Here is a 17,479-nt window from a genome sequence, read left to right as displayed (position 1 = left end):
AGGTATATTCTTCCTGATATGCGATTACCTTACCCATTTAATCGATCAAGGAAAAAAACAAGGTCGGTTATTATTGCTATTCGATTAGCCGATTACTCCTTTCCTTCAATCGATCACCAAAGTAATGTGAATCTGGTCCTTTTTATGCACCGATGGCTGTAAAAGTTTACTAGAGAAAATCATTTCTTTAGAAAAAGGTATCATGCTTGTTAAAGTTTATGTGTCTTGTATAAAGAGATAAGAGAGAATGAGATAAATTAGGATAGTAATTAATTATTTACCTAATTTATTGGATTAATTAAAAAGATGATTAATTAATTATTGAGTTAAATTACCATAATATTCTTTTAAAATGATTGGTTGTTATTCAGTCACACGTTCACACAATATTTGTTTATTTATAAATGATCCTAACCCTATATATATATATATATATATATATATATATATATATATATATATATATATATATATATACTATCTTATAAAAGAAATCTCACTATTTCCATAAATAGATTGAATATAATAATATTATTTTTTTAAGACGTCTAAACCATTAAGCTAATTGTACAAGTAATGATTAATAAAATAATAATTTCTTAAAGTCATACAAAACATAAAGAGTAAAGTACAATTAATCAAAGCATGTATTTTCTATCATAGGGCTTTGACCCGACCATCTTCTCTTCTCTTGGAATGCATAGTCAATCTTTTTCTCCCTTTGACTCGGAAACCCTCATAATTAGCACTCTGAATCGGCCTTTCAATAATTGAATCGGTCATGTATGAGATCCTCTCCCCACATCGGTCCATACCTAGGTAAAAAGGAATCGAGTCTTACACATCACTCCTTAGTCGATTTCAAAACATAACTCTATATTCAAGGTAAACAACGATTTCACTCCTAAACCTCCCTCTCGATCTCGATTTCAAGCCATAAAACTCACTCTTTATTTTTGGTTCGGATTTTGTTGATTTTGGGTTATGTTTAGCAGGGTATAGCTTTTGGGTAGAAGTTGTTATGATTTCAAGACCTAAACACATTATTCATAAACTGCTACTTTGCATTCAAGGTAAGCAACGATTTCATGCCCTGAACTTATCTATATTTTAAGCCCTAAACCTCAATCTTCCATTTTAGTAATTACAGGAACTCGATCGTTTTTGTCAGTAATTTGATATCATTTTCTTTTTTTTTTATCAGATAGATGGTGACAACAATGCATACCAGTAATTTTCTTTTTTAATCATTCGCCTTAAGCAGCTTTCAAAGCTAGAGAGTATCTTGATAACCCTGTAATACATAAGACAATGATGAAAGTATGTAGGTTATATCTTAGATTTCCTATGTAAATAGGGCTAACTTTGTGCTGATGTCATTATGTTAGTGTTTTTCTTCTTAGAGAATAGAACCTTCTTTTGGGCAGACAACCTGTTTGTAGTCTAAATGACATTTTTGTCATTTTACATGCCCTTCTAAATCCTATCTATAAATCGAATGGAAAAATTATATTTTGAAGGTGGAAACATTAAAGGAATAGTTGCAGAGGGAAAGAGAGTTGAGGAAACTGCTTGAGGCTGGATGCACAATGTCAGAGAAGATGTTACCTTTACCAGGCTCCATTGATGAAAGTATGTTACAGTCTTTTCTTAAGTCTTTTTTTCATTTAATTGGATGTATGGCATGTTTCGGAAGATCTATGTGTATTTTATTCAAAACTTGTCAAGTTTGTTGCCACGTTAAGAGAGATGAAATAGATGAGTAAGTATTGTTGTTTAAATTTGAGGTGGGAGTATGCTACTTCTCAAAGTCAGAAAGGTAATAATTTTATATCATTTTGGCAATGAAAATTTTAAGCTAACCATCTTAAAATGCATTTACTTTTCGTTTGTTTAAATTCTACAAAGACTATTTTTGTTAAAATCTTAACCATCTCCTGTAACTATCACTTTTTATGATGTGTTTGTGTTAACTTTAGCTTTGAGAAACTCCAAGAGGATTCTTTATTGCTTATACTTCCATATAGTTGCTCAGTTTATAAGTCGAAAACTAAGAATGGGGATTGGGCATAAGGGTGGTGAGGGTGAGGAAGGACATTCAGCAGGAGGTTGAAATATGTGATTTAGAAAGCATCCATAGAGGATGATATTAACTGAGGGGTTAGAATAAACTGGAGTTTAACATTTTATACAAGTAATAATGCATTGCGAAATGTTATTCAAAGTCAATGAAATGCACAGAGGATGACTATTTTTGTTGTTTTTGGAAAAATAACAAGCCAAAAATACAAACAGTTGTCAACAAGATTGATTTTATCCATAATGACTTTAAAACCATGCCACTAAAAAGTTATGGTTGGAAATCATTCTCTTGTGCAAGATTAGTAGAAACTCGACTTTATTTTCATGTTGATTTAAATAAAGTTTAAGTTTTTATGTTACTCTTTTTTTTTCCATTCACATCAGATCTGGAATCTAACTTTGAGTGGTTTGATAAGGTAGCCTTGTAGACAGATTTGAATCATCTCTCTGTTTTTTCATTTCGTTAAATGGATATCAGATCCTTGAGTTCCAGGTAGCATTCTTGACTTCAAGATCTAATGCTATAGTTCCAGATAGCATTCTTTGCTAAGATTCTTTTTGATTTCATGTAGCTTAATATGGTTGGACAAATGAGGTTTTTAATAGACTTTTAATTTTCTTTGTATTTGAAGTTTTAAACCATTGGGATTTTAACAGATTATTTGTTAAAAGTTTTAGCTTTTATATCTTAGACTAATATTATTTCGTTCAGTTATAAGATGATACAATTACTTTTTAGTCAAAGTTGTTTCGTTGAAAATATTTGATGGGTTTATGTGTTTTGTTTGAGCATATATGGGTTTAATTACAATACATTGTTATATTGCAACATACGGAACTTAATGTATTTGTTTGTAATTTTGATTTCACATGAATAATTTGATTTTTATTATTATTATTTGAGGTTAATGTAATAAATATAGATTTCATTTGTTATATAATATTTAAAGTAATTAATAGGAATATAAGTTCGGCAAAAAACCAAAATAAATTGTCTACAACCAAAGACCATTTGCAACAAATGTAAACAAACGGGTAGCGGGTAGCCATATAAAAAATCCAATAGTAGAACTAGATGTGTAATTTACTCAACTTTTTCTTTAACTCGAAAATATGACATATTTTGATTTTTAACATGAAAGTGTGTACATACTTTTTATCGAATAATATATTTTTATTTTTAACACAAAGGAATAATACAACTTATATATTTGACTACATGCTTCTCATAATTATGATAAATAAACAAACTACGAAGCAATACTATCTATATATTACTCAAATAATAATCAACCCATATGCACATATATAATTTACCAACCAAGTGATATCAAGTAAAAACTACCATCGTTATCGATAAATTTCATATGTTGTATATGTTTGGTAAACTCAATCAATGGTCAATTAATTCTTCAAGTCAATCAAGGAACAATTAATATAGTAATAAATTTTATATTTGAATAATCGTTATTTTTGAATTTGTTATGGATAAAAGAAAGTATATGTATATTTTTTGTGGGTTGTACACTTTGCAATGAGGTTTGATGGTAAAGAAAATAAACATAATAATATTATCCAAATTGATGCAGAAAATACAAAATGTATGTTTGATATTTGCAATCGTGATTAGTATTCCATCGTTATACATTTCTCATATAAAAAAATGTTGCAGAAAAAAGAAAAGCATATAACAAGGCATGTTACAAATGACGAAAGGAGAAAAACAAAATGAGACGAATAGCTAATGGTGAAGGAAATAGTCAAAACGCAACATATTTGTCAAATCTGCCTACAGTAAATAGGAGTCTTATGGATATTACCGATGCATCTCCTACATGTGCATTGGATTTTTGTCAAAGAAAGTTGATTTATAATAGAAACCCTTATCAATGCCAGACAAAACGAAACATAACAAAATCAGGTATAGAAATAACATCCCAATTATGTCTGAAGTTATCAAATGAAAATCTAAATTGTACAACATTACATTTAACCATAATCTTTTACGGAATATTTGAGACATGTCATAATTTACATTCTTAATGAGATATTTTTGTTTATATGTAGGTATTCAAATTTAGCCTGATGTAATACCACCTTCATGTGATGAATTGATAACTCAAATTTAAAAATCAATAGGTTAGTATTTGAGTTTTACCGAACAATATCATATATATTGGCTAATAATTTTGTTTAATTATTTTAGTTTTATTTATATTACATTTAACTAAAGAATATAAATAATACTATTTTGTAAATAATTTCTATTAATAAATGTATTATTTTATCAAAAAATTTAAGGTGTTAAAGACAATATCCATCTACCAGTACAGATGAATTGATAAGTTAAATTTTGACATCAACAAGTTAATATTTATTTATTTCTTAATACTTCAATTATGTAATTCAAATAGTCTTATATTTAGATATTTTATTTGAATCAAATATCTACAGATCGACAAGGTTGTATCCATGGCAATGCCACTACATCGGTTTCACAATATGGTAGCGTCCTGGAGGATCCATATGCTTTTGTTTTTGCCGGTATCCGTAAAAAACATATATGGTGAAGTTCAATGACATATGTGGATATTGTGGGGCAAAATGACTACAAGTTGAATATGTTGGCTTTTGTTGCATGAGTCGAAAGACAAATTTGGCAGACTCATCTATTCTTGACGAATTACACAATCTTTTCACATCGAAAAGAAAATTAGGCAAATTGTTTAAAAAAATATATGTGCGTACAACACCAACTTTTCATTTGCATCAATGGGCGTAGAAGTGGATGAATCAATGGCTAACATGACATCTGGTGTATACACTTTTTGTGTGAAACATGTAATTTCTTTTAAAACATAACATTTTTATAAAGGAAACATATCATCAAAAGAACTTACGTGTCCCGCCGCTTTGCGCGGGTACACTGCTAGTATATATATATATATATATATATATATATATATATATATATATATATATATATATATATATATATATATAGGGTTAGTATCATTTATAAATAAACAAATATTGTGTGAATATATATCAGCCCCATATAAGCTTAGGTGTGGAACCTATTAAACCACGTCGTTTTTTTGGCCGAACATCATCTAATATCTTACATGATCACGTAGGTTAATTAAAAAAACATCATCTTCTTTTCACCTCTTAAACCTAAGTACGTTAATTGAAGAAAACATCATTTTTCCCCGCGACCTACAGGTGCGCATTACGTACGTTCGTATTCATTCAATTCACAATCAGTTTACACACCTAATTTCATTATATGCAGTTTAAATATCTCACAACCAATCGCCTTTTACACGAAGGATTATGGATAAACACATGTTTTACTTGTTTTTAGAATTGCTAATTGATTCCGTTGATTCACTTAGACCGTCTGGTATGCATACCACAAAATGGGTCGTGGTCTAGGTGGACACGACCGTGGTTAGTGCACACCACCCCGGACCTTTGTGGTTCTTAGTGGTCGTTGTTCTTTGTGGTGGGGAGAACAGAAGAGCACGCCCAATCAGATTTCTTCTTCTCATTTCTTCTCTCTTCTTGTCTCTATATCTCTCTCTTCAATAAAATGTATATATATATATATATATATATATATATATATATAAAATAAAAAAATAAGAGATATAGTGGTGAGTATACCAACCTTTTAGTGGTGGTTAGTGGTGATTACGTGGCATCCACCACTATAGTGGTTAGTGGTGGGTATAACGGATGACCTTATTAAGAATCCAAATCAAGTTGGCCAAGACTATAGTAATATATTTAATCGATTTAGTGGCAGAAAGTGGGGTCGATCACATGTAATCATAATTTTTAATAAACATATATTGGGTTTTTGGTTATTACTTTTCAATGCAAGAAATCACAGTATTCATTGTTTCTTTGATTGTCTGCTTTATAGAATCCTTATGATTAAATTGATATCAATTGTTGCTTTACAGAATCCTTATGAATAAATTGATATCAGTTGTGTAGTTGACGACACATGTGCTCTTTTTATCTTTTATTTTCATAAACCATTAAATTAACATATTACTGTGTAATATACTTTCAATCTACATAAACATATAAAATCTCTTATATTGTCTTTATACTTCTACGGTTAAATATACATAACATGTATCTCAAATCCATTTTACCCAAAATTGTTTCTTTCTTTTTTAATTGTAGAATGACATTAATGTGTGGTTTTCTTGGTGCAGGTCACATTCCACATTATGGATTCAGAAATGCAAGTAGCAGATCTAGGGGTGTTCGTTTGGATGGATCGGTTTAATCCGATCCGATCAAGTGAATCCAAATTAATTTCGGTTTTCAAAATATAGATCCAAATAGTCTAAACTAAATTCAAATCCGATCCGATCCAACCAAATTATAATTCGATTGGATCGGTTTTTTACAATTCGGTTTTCAAGAATGAAGACATTTCAACAAATATATAACTTTAGTGTTAACTTACTCTATAATATAAACTAAAAAAATATTGTTTAATCAGTTGTGAATTAAAACTTATAAATAACTATCAAGAAAAATATATTATACTTTACTACTTTATAGACAATTTTTTTTATAAGAAGTACATATTAAATTATTATAATAGATGAAAAACTTTAATATACTGAAGAACAATTTAGTAAATTTATATATATTATTAAAGATATATATTAAAAAGAACAAAATAATAAATTTCAATTCGGTTTTTCGGACTATTCGGTTTTTATTTTATAAACCAAAACCAATCCGAAATCCAAAATAATAATTTAGTTTTTTGCTAGAAACCAATCCAAAAATCCGAATATCCAAACCAAATAGTCCGATCAAAATTGTACAATTGGAAAATTCAGTTTTATTCAAATAGTGAACAGTCCTAAGCAGATCAGTCCTTTGAAAAACAGACAAATGAAGATATTGATACAAATAATGGCTATTCAGGATCGACATCTGAATTGGAGAAAATAAATAATGATGGTGTCAATCTTGGATGTGACGAAGGTGCAGGTAATGATCAAAGTATTATTGGAAAGGTTTTCGATACACCCAATGATGCGTATACATTTTATAATGATTACACATTTTTACATGGATTTGGTATACGTATTCATTGGAAATTTAAGAATAAGACAACAAATGAGCATTATCGGAAGACATATGTATGCAACAAAGAAGGTTTCAAATGCTTGAAAGTTAAGAATTCAAGTGGAAAAGTGATAAAACGTCGTAGAGAAGTAAGAACGGGATGCAAAGCAATGATTCAAATTTCAAAACAGAAGGATGAAAAATGGATTGTTGACAAGTTTAATGACACACACAATCATGCCTTGAGCTTGACACCAACGAAGGTAATGAAGCATAGATCGCATGGGAAGTTCCACCGTACTATGGAATGCCGATCTCTTATGGTGCAATTTGGTCAAGCAGGTTTGAAGCCTTCTCAAATTAAAAAGGCTATTAACGACACAATGAAAACTTCAGATGAAGCCGATGTTACTTCAAAGCAATGTGCTGATGTCTTATCCGAGCAACGAAAACAGTATAGGAGAAAGGAGTTTTATGGACTTATAAAGCATTTCCAAGATAAAGAATTAGTGGATAATGACCAATATTTTGTTGTGGACTTGTGTGATGGTGGTTCTCCTAGGAATATATTTTGGGCTGATGGAAGATCAAAAGAAACCTATACTAAGTTTGGAGATGTTGTTGTGTTTGATGTCACTTATATGACAAACAAATACAAAATGCCATTTGCTCCCTTTGTAGGGGTTAATCATCATCGGCGATCTATACTTTTTGGTGGAGCATTGCTAGAAATCGGAAAAGAAGAAACATTTGTATGTTTATTCGAGAATTTCCTAAAGTGTATGTTTAGCAAGCATCCAAAGGCAATTACTACGGATCAAGACAAAGCGATGGGTAATGCGATAAAAAAAGTGTTTCCAAACACTCGACACCGCTTTTGTGAATGGCATATTAAAAGGCAGGAACCGGAACACATTCGCCCATTTGTTGCCCGTTATAGTGATTTTCAGGAATCTTATAGACATTGGGTAAACAGTGACACCATTGAAGAATATGAATTTTTTTTTGAAGTTATGCGTAGTAGGTATAACCTAGAACATAATTGTTGGATACGTGAAATGTATAACCAACAGATACATTGGGCAAAACCTTTCTTCAAAGATAGTTTCTTGGCCGGTATGACAACCAGTGGACGAAGTGAGAGTATTAATTCTTTTTTTGATGGATTTGTCAATTCCAACACCATGTTGAATGCATTTGTACTACAATATGAAAAAGCAGTAGAAACTCGAAGGGCTGCCGAAGAAGATGAAGACTTCAAGACTATGAACTCGAGGGCAGTTCTTTCTTCTGTGCATCCAATCGAAGCAAAAGCAGGTGAGTGTTACGCTAGAAAAGTTTTTGAGGTTTTTAAAAATGAATGGATGGAAGCCACTAACACTTTAACTCATGAGACGTTAAGCAAAAGTAAAGAAGAAATTATATACCGAGTTTGGCAACTTGACGTTGATAAAACATATTGGCGAACTGTTACCTTCCGTTCTATGAGTGAAATGAATGTCACATGTTCATGTGCTAAGTATGAAATATGTAGGATTTTATGCAAGAATTGCTTGTATGTTATGAAGAAGAGGCATGTTGAAACACTTCCGAATCACTATATTTTACCACGGTGGACCCTTAATGCTAGGTATAAGGTGGGTAATAGTAGTATCGGACTAGAGGAAATGAATAATGAAAATGGGGTGAGCGCATTCACTTTGTGGTGTGTCCGTTCAAATTTTACCAAAGTTATTGAACAAGCAAAGGAATCCCCTTTAAAATAGATAAAGTCAATACTGTATTGATAAAGCTTTTAGATGATCTAACGATTCAGGAAAAGCCTAAAGCATTTGAAAATGCATCTCAAGGTTGTTCTATAGGAATTCACAAGTAGATATGATGCCTCAATTGTTTGTACGGGATCCTATTGGTCCAACTAATACAAAAGGGCGGCCTAAAAATGCTACAAGAATTAAGTCTTCATTAGAAATGCTGAAGAAAAGAACTTGCTCTTACTGTCAAGGATTGGGTCACTACGCCACTAGTTGTTCAAAAAGAAAGGTAGTTGTAATATCACTTTATATTGTCATGAGTTTACTAGTGTAATAATTATATTAATTATTTTATTTTTCATGTATCAGGTGGATGAATTGTTGCAAGAGAAACCATGGTGATATGTCTTGTCGTTGGGAGAAATTTGGATGGTTTCTGTTTTGGATAGTTGATTTTTTTTTATGTTTTAAATAGGCACATTTTTATGTTTTGGAAATAAATGGTGTATGAAAACCTATTTTGGATAATTGCGGTAATTATATTTTATTTTGGACAAAATTGGTGTATGAAACATCTGGATGGTTTTTGTTTTTAACACAGATGTGTTACAAATATAAGTAGGTTGTTAATATAGGGTAAAAATAAAAGTACATTGCTACCATGGGCTTAAAATGAAAAGTACATTGCTGATTCTATAAAAATATGTATATGAATTGATATTTTCCATAAAAAGTCAGAACATGTTATTCCGGTTAACAACGAGAAGTACGTTGCTGATTTTGTATAATTATTTAAAATTGAAACTTTATTATCTTCTTTGCAAGATTGCACATTGTGTACATAACTGGATTGAAGGAGTCATGCTTTATATTGCAATTAGAAAAAGATACACAAGATTATATCAATCATAGAGAAATCTAAGTGGAAAAAGAAACAGTGGATTCTATCAAAATACGTATATAGATTGCTATTTCTGATGAAAAGTAATGGTACATTGCTAATTATCGTAAAAAATCAAACAACTTTGCTATTTCTAATACAAAATCAAAGTACGTTGCTATTCTAGTTAACATTGGATTTTAACCTACTCACGCTTGATGGTCTTTAAGTCAACCCGAGTGTGTCTTGTCCATTCATCCAAGGCCACTACTTTTGTCATTGCATACCAAGACTAACATTCCAACCATTGAATTCAAAGGCTACCTGTTTCTCACGAAACCATTGATCCAAAACCACGAGTCCACCCATTGAATTCCAGTTTTGTTTACCGGTTGATCAAGACAACATATTTCTCAGTCAAGGCACAAATGTCACTTCATAGTGTGTGGGTCAAAAATATGGTTTATACTTTGCTTTTCTAGGAAAATATATTTTTATGTAATATTGTATATGTTTGCGATTTGTGTGTACGGCCGTACACGTGTGTACGGCCGCACACCCTGTGTACGGTCGTACACAGGGTGTGCGGTTGTACACATGTGTATGGCTGGAGGTCCATATAAATAGAGGAGTGCATGTGGGAGTGTAAGGAGAGAAGAGAAGAGGCTAGAGAAGAGAGAGAAAGTTAGAGAGAAGAAGTGTGTGTGTGTGAGAGAATCTATTGTAAGGAGCATCAAACATATTCATTCAATACATCATAGATTCATCATCTTCTTCTCCTTCTTTTTTATTTGATCTAACATCATCCAATTGATCGGGATTCCGCACCATCAATTGGATCTGATTGATACACAAGCAATTTTGGGGACTTACAATTGGTATCAGAGCTTGGTTGTATCAATCAATTTTTTTTTTCTTCAGATCTGGAGCTTATTTGATCTTATTTTGAAAAGATAATAGCGTTTTTGGATAGATCTCGCAAAAATAAGGGCGGTTACTTCTTTGCATTTTTCATAAAAACGAGTTTTTGATCGAGTTTTGGAGCAAAAAAGGGTGAAAAACGTCGTTTTTTTCGCAAATCTATTAAAGGTGTGTACGGTTGAGCTCTTGAAGGTGTGCGGCTCAGCAGCCTCGGTGTGCGGCTCGGTGTAGGCCTCGGAGTGTGCGGCTCGGTCTCGCCTCGGATTCTTGGCTCAGCTGCCTCGCTCTCGTATCAACAGCGTGTTCGGCTCGCATTTGGCTCACCTCGCAAGCAGCAACCTCGCACAGCAGCCTTGTATTATAAAATAGAAACATAAATAGAAGGTGCCAAGATTCGAACCCGGTTCTTCGCCTTACACAACCGGCGCCTTATCATCTCGACCAACTTGCTAGATGTTTACTTCCTTCGAAATTTAATTCATAAGGACTCCATTTCGCCCCTATTTTCACAAAATTGTCATTTTTAGCCCAAAATTCAAAATCTTTTATTTTAAAATTCTATTTTCACCCAAAAAAATTTTGATTTTAATTTTAGACTTTATTTTTAACTTTTGACCTTAAAATTTTTGCTTTTGACTTTCAAATTTGACCTTTGACTTTAATCTTTGATTTTTTTTTTAAATTTTTTTTGTTTAAGTTTTAAATTTTCAAATTTAGCTTTTCGGTTTGACTTTTCAAGTATGACTTTTAAGTTTGATTTTTTAAATTTGAATTTTAAGGTTGACTTTCTCGGTTTTTAAGTCAAAGGACAATTAAAAAAAATTCTTAAAAAAATGAGTTCCATATCAATTCCGGTAAATGAAGTTTCATGTACTCCATTTTGTAAAGCTACGATTAAATTTCTTCGCGAACAAATTGATTTATTAAAAAGAGAAAATGAGGACCTCAAATACGAAGGCTATACTCTTAGGAAAGGACAGAAACCGTTAAAAGCTCAATTAGAAACAAAAATCAAGGATTTCCGGAAATTACAAGAAGATTACAACAACAAGTGTGAAAATTATGATCACATTAAGAAAAAACTTGATGTTGTAACCGAAGAACTTGACGCTTTGAAAATAAAGTATGGAAAAACAGATGTTAGTTTCAAAAATTACACTGCGTCAAGTAAGACAATCGAGTCCTTATATGAAACCCAATTAAAATTCAAAGAAAATCAAAACAAGGGTCTAGGGTATGATAGTGTTCCTCCACCTTTCAATCATAACTACACATCCATCCCTATGACATAGGACGAAATTGACAGGGAGGCACATCTTCGATATGGCAAACCAGGTGGATTTGTGTCAGGAGGTATTCAAGTTGAAGATACTAATGCTTCTACTTTATGTGCATGTAAAGTAGCAGAGGATGAGAACAAGGAGAACACCATTGAACAAACCAACATCCCCTTGAACTCTGAATCTGTTGCTTCGAACTCAACTGCTTTTGATCAACCTGCCGTTGAGAAATACAAGCCACCAATTACAACGCAACAGAGTTCTTGTTGCAAGTGTGCATGTGGGAACAACAAGAGATAAGGCATGGACACGCCACCAGGGGCAGGAAGAAACAACTCCACAGTGAAGAAAAAGACATGTTTTCACTGTGGAACACTTGGATACATTGCCAGAAATTGTCCAAATTGCGCATACGTTCCCTACTACGCACATGGCTGGCAGAAAACACCAAGAAGGAGATACTCCAAAAGAAACCCCTCAAGGCCACATTCAAAAAATAGCGACTGCAATGCCACGAAGGCCAAAAATCAACCCCACAAGGCCAAGAAATCAACTCCCAAGGTCAAGAAGGGAATGTCGGCCAAGAAGCCAAATCCAAGAGATGCTCCTGTGAAGCCAAAATCAAAGTCATCTCGACGATCGGCTTCAAGTTCAAAATCAAGTGTCGTGGCACCCATCCGCTCGAAAAAGAAATGGGTTAAACCCAACTACAGATGGGTACCGAAGGTGTAATCTCCCAAATCATCTAATGCTTATAATATTTCTACATTTTCTGTTTGTGATAAATAGGATATGTCATGGGAGAGAGTATCATGCAAAGATGACAAAGGTCGACCCAGTTTCAAAATGGACTAGGTTCCAAAGTCCAACTAATCCCGCTCTGTGTCGGAGCAGCTATGGAGGCATATCATCAGACTTCGGTTTGTTGGTAGTGGCTGTTCCTGGCACTTGATAGGGGACATCTCTCAACTGTACAACATTCAGACATTTGTTTGAGAGTATGTGTCCTTTGCGGGAAGGGAAGAAAGGAAGTGATCACTCACGGGGTTTGAGCTTAATGACATGAAGAATTTTTGGATCTGTTCTGAGATTATGCGTGCTGTTCTCAGACCTTCTGGATGCAAATTCAATCGGTGACTTACGGTTTGAGTTTTCTTCTCTATACTCCTGAGTTTTTCTTAAGCTGATTTTCTTTAAAGACAAAATTTTATTTTAGGATAGTTTAAATTTATGCATTTACTTTCGTTTCTCTCCTATGCACAAATTTAGGGGGAGAAATAAAAACAAAACAAAAATTAGAAAATTTTAAAAAAAATATTATGTTGGTTATGGAATGTGCTTGAAGGAGATGTTTTGGGAAGTGATATTATCAAGTGATAACAGGCAATCTAAGTCTGTGTAACATACCCAAAGTTGAAGGGTCTATGCTCTGATTTGATGCGTCGGTAGGCACGAAAGATTCTAAATGGACATGAATAGGTGCAGATGAACTTAAGGAATCTATAGACTTGACAAATCTTGACCTAGTTAGATCTGTTCAGCCTAACAATACGACGCTCGGATAGGTTGAGCAGGGAGATATATATGGGAATCTACTCGTCACATTAATTGAACCCGTATCTGGAACAGTGGTTTAACTTTTCCTCCATGTGCGGATTCTGTCCTTAATTCCGGTATTGATTGGGCAACTGGTAAATTCCGATAAATTAGGTCTGTAGAAAATCATTTTCTTTCTTTCTGTCTGTTAGTCATATGTTACCTCCTCTACGTGATTGGAAGAGATCCGACCTGGACTGTAACATATGTAACTCTATTTCTCTGCATATTATACATATATATATATATATATATATATATATATATATATATATATATATACACATATGAAATTCCTCTCATCTGTTAGCCATATGCTATCTCCTTTGCATGACTAACAATCCGACCTGGTACACAGCATATGCACTATAAATGATAATACTCTGAATCTATCTTCTCCCCTAATGATGGTCTGCTCATCCGATGTAAGGAGTACTCTAGAAGTCCTTGATTACCGGGGCATATCTGGAAGCGGGAAACATGTTCCAGTACAATTAAAATTGAACACTCAAAGATTGTCTATAGATCTCGCTGCTCAATTTAGGTGGACAACAATATCCCTGGTCGTCGTCAGATGAATGGTCCTTAAGATATAGTATCTAGAAACTTAGGATCAGATATAATATCTAGGAATTTAGGATCACATTGTCTTGTCACTTGCAGTATGTCCTAATTTTGTCACAAATTTTCGTATTTAAGTGGACAACAATATCGGCGATCGACCAGACAAAGACGTGAAGATGGAAGGTACCGACAAGCGGATAAAGGTTGTATAAAAACTTTGATCCCAAATCATTCTCAAAGTTAGATATCATTTTATTTTTGTTAAATTTGTGCATAGAGGAAGGGGGAGAATTAAAAATAATTCACAAATCAAACAAAAATCCAAAAATTTAAAATCCAAAAATAGTGTTATTTCTTGTTCAAAAAAATTAGAAAATCCAAAAAATATTTTTGTTTCTTTTTTTATTTTTCCAGAAAATATTAAAAAAAATCCAAAAATATTTTTTTTGTGTGCTAATTTTTCTTTTAGTTTTGTTTTGTCTTGAAAAGTGATTTCAGGCATAAATGAGACTCGTGGAGACTGTATTGAAGATCTTCTGAGACAAGGCTTCATCCGTGAGCATCGAAGAATTTTCATTCGAAGGAGCAAGAAATGAAGACTATTCTTCCATCATTCAATCTTTCAACCTCAGAAGCAATGTGAAGCTGTACTTGAAGATTATGTGACAGATTGCATTGAAGCCTCCTCAATCAATTTGCTGCTATCTATGAACCTGCTGAAGTGATCCAGAAGATTATTTCTCTCCGTTGTTCTCTCTGAAGATTCTCAAGCTGAAAGTGCTATCTTTCAAGAATCTTTTCATCAAGCCTCCTCACCCAATGTGCGTCAGAGTCAAATCTTGAAGAAAAGCCCAACCGCTCGAGATGAAGTCATTCTTGAAGATTCATATGTTCATCTTGATGCTGTGAAGAAATTTGAAGATTAATGCTGAAGCCAAACTCCCAATGAAGATTAACAAGAATAAGTCAGCTACTTTTTAGGGGGAGTTTGTTGGGCCAATTAGAAAAGAAAGCTATAAACCAAGGGGGAGATTGTTGGGTCAAAAATATGGTTTATACTTTGCTTTTCTAGGAAAATATATTTTTATGTAATATTGTATGTGTTTGCGGTTTGTGTGTACGGCCGTACACAAGGTGTGCGGCTGTACACATGTGTATGGCTGGAGGTCCATATAAATAGAGGAGTGCATGTTGGAGTGTAAGGAGAGAAGAGAATAGGCTAGAGAAGAGAGAGAAAGTTAGAGAGAAGAAGTGTGTGTGTGTGTGTGTGTGAATCTATTGTAAGGAGCATCAATCATATTCATTCAATACATCAAAGATTCATCATCTTCTTCTCCTTCTCTTCTATTTGATCTGACATCATCCAATTGATCGGGATTCCGCACCATCAATTGGATCTGATTGATACACAAGCAATTTTGGGGACTTACATAGTGGTTGTGGAACAAGCAATTCACAATGCTTCCTCTTCATGTCTCGATGGTTATAAATAAATTCTCAGGTCATACTGTCATAGGTGCTAATTGGTGTGAATACCTCTCTACAATAAGAACTCATAAATGTTCAGTACACATCATCAAAATAATTTTGTGGAATATGTACATATATCTCACACGATTAAACTGTAAATTCATTATCAATAATACATACACACATAGTCATTTTCTTTTCAAACAACATAAGTTGTATTACATTGACAAGAGAATTGTAGGATTCTAGAAAACAGAAGATAACACACCAATTATTAACCTGCTTTTGTAATCAGAGCACTTTCACAATTTGTCATTACTTTTTAAAAAAATTATCAAACACTTCAAATTTATCAGATTCATTTCATTACTTGAGTCTACATCATTTGATTGGGTTTTAGAACTTCAAACCGACATAAACGTAAACATCTTTTATCAATTGAACAAGACATGTGAACACTAAATTTGATAAGCATGTACAAATCATAATACCTCAAGAAACTTGATAGATCTGAATACAACTATTGTAAAAGCATCTGGTCCTTAAAAAACGAAAGCATTAATAGAAATAGAGGACTCAAGGGAGAAGGATACCGTACAGGGCTAGAAGAAAGGTCTGAGGACATGAACAGAGGCAGACGACCGCAAGGTGGCAATTGGGTGGGTGGGGGGGGGGGGGGGGCATCAGGGAACGATAGAGCGCAATAGAAGATACAAGTAATCAACTAGACCGACAAAGATACCGTGAGAGATTGCCTGTGGCTTGGTCCTGCCTTGTCTGAATTGCAACCAAATTGTGTGTATTGGTCAAATTTGGTGGAAAATCCAATACCAAACAGGAATTTGGGGGCATGAATATGCAATCGACTTTTCCTGTAATTCATATTTGAAAACCTAACCGACTAAAATGATTCATATCAAGGAGAGCAAAAAATTGAAACATGGATAACGAGAACTTAACCTTTAGTTAATCCGTGATTAAGATATCGTAAGGAGGAATCAATCGACATATTAATTTCCAGGGGACAACGAGCCACCGAAGCTTATGAGATAAATGGTTTTTTGAAGGGTAGAATACTGGCGAGGGGATTGTAGGAGATGTTGGCGTGGGAGAGAAATAGAATTGAACCAGAACTTATTAGGGAAGAAGTAGCAGTTGAGTAATCGCATCGCCATATAAAACTTCTGAGCTCCAATGTTGTTTCATTATTTGTAAAACACCCCTAAAACGAGGTGGTTTAATAGGTTCCATACCTAAGCTTTTTTATATATATATATATATATATATATATATATATATATATATATATATATATATATATATATATATATATATATATATATATATATATATATATATATATATATATATATATATATATATATATATATATATGGAATGATTATATGGAAAACAAAAAAACTCTAAAAAAACCCTAAAAATCATAAAAATGCATAAAAAAAATAGTTAGACATCACAAATCTTTTTTTTTTTTTTTTAATTTATATACCAAAAAATTGTAGGTTTTTTTAGAAATTCGCCGAAAAAAAAAATAAAAAAGTCGATTTCTTTTTTTTTTTTTGGTTTTTTTCAAAAAAAAAATCAGCGAAAATACATAAAAAGCTACGAAAAAATCATAATATAAAATAATAAAAAAATATTTGTGATGTCTAAGTATTTTTTATGCATTTTTATGTTTTTTAGGGTTTTTATAGGGTTTCTTGTTTTCCATAGAACCTATATATATATATATATATATATATATATATATATATATATATATATATATATATATATATATATATATATATATATAAAGGTTCAAA

The 17,479-nt window shown here is 32.6% G+C and overlaps 1 protein-coding gene and 2 long non-coding RNA genes across 4 annotated transcripts; 2 read left to right on the top strand and 1 right to left on the bottom strand.

The window, feature by feature from the left end:
* The first annotated feature begins 662 nt into the window (after positions 1-662).
* Positions 663-2,456, top strand: LOC145058118 (uncharacterized). The gene is made up of 3 exons (XR_013686234.1): positions 663-885; positions 996-1,073; positions 1,205-2,456. It is a non-coding gene; the product is annotated as an uncharacterized LOC145058118 (long non-coding RNA).
* A 1,354-nt stretch (positions 2,457-3,810) lies between these two features.
* LOC145059633 (protein FAR1-RELATED SEQUENCE 5-like) lies at positions 3,811-8,954 on the top strand. The gene is made up of 3 exons (XM_079007449.1): positions 3,811-4,003; positions 4,537-4,626; positions 7,045-8,954. The coding sequence occupies exons 1-3, from the start codon at positions 3,811-3,813 to the stop codon at positions 8,952-8,954; spliced, it is 2,193 nt and encodes a 730-aa protein (XP_078863575.1).
* Positions 8,955-9,944: 990 nt separating this feature from the next.
* LOC145057717 (uncharacterized) lies at positions 9,945-16,896 on the bottom strand. 2 transcript variants are annotated; one of them, XR_013686165.1, is made up of 3 exons: positions 16,247-16,896; positions 15,614-15,723; positions 9,945-15,086 (listed from the first exon to the last, which is right to left on the bottom strand). It is a non-coding gene; the product is annotated as an uncharacterized LOC145057717 (long non-coding RNA). The 2 variants fall into 2 exon arrangements; XR_013686164.1 differs by having other exon boundaries at positions 16,252-16,896.
* Between the last annotated feature and the right edge of the window lie 583 nt (positions 16,897-17,479).

Source organism: Lactuca serriola, chromosome 6, assembly GCF_051521515.1.
Source record: "Lactuca serriola cultivar US96UC23 chromosome 6, Lser_US96UC23_V15, whole genome shotgun sequence".
Taxonomy (NCBI): Eukaryota; Viridiplantae; Streptophyta; class Magnoliopsida; order Asterales; family Asteraceae; genus Lactuca; species Lactuca serriola.
This window is presented reverse-complemented; position numbering and strand designations above follow the sequence as displayed.

Excerpts from the sequence above, each read along its gene's own strand:
- LOC145059633 (XM_079007449.1), top strand. The coding sequence starts at position 3,811 with ATGAGACGAATAGCTAATGGTGAAGGAAATAGTCAAAACGCAACATAT. Across the intron at positions 4,004-4,536 it reads ACGAAACATAACAAAATCAG|ATCGACAAGGTTGTATCCAT; the intron begins GTATAGAAATAA and ends AAATATCTACAG. Across the intron at positions 4,627-7,044 it reads ATATGCTTTTGTTTTTGCCG|GATCGACATCTGAATTGGAG; the intron begins GTATCCGTAAAA and ends ATGGCTATTCAG.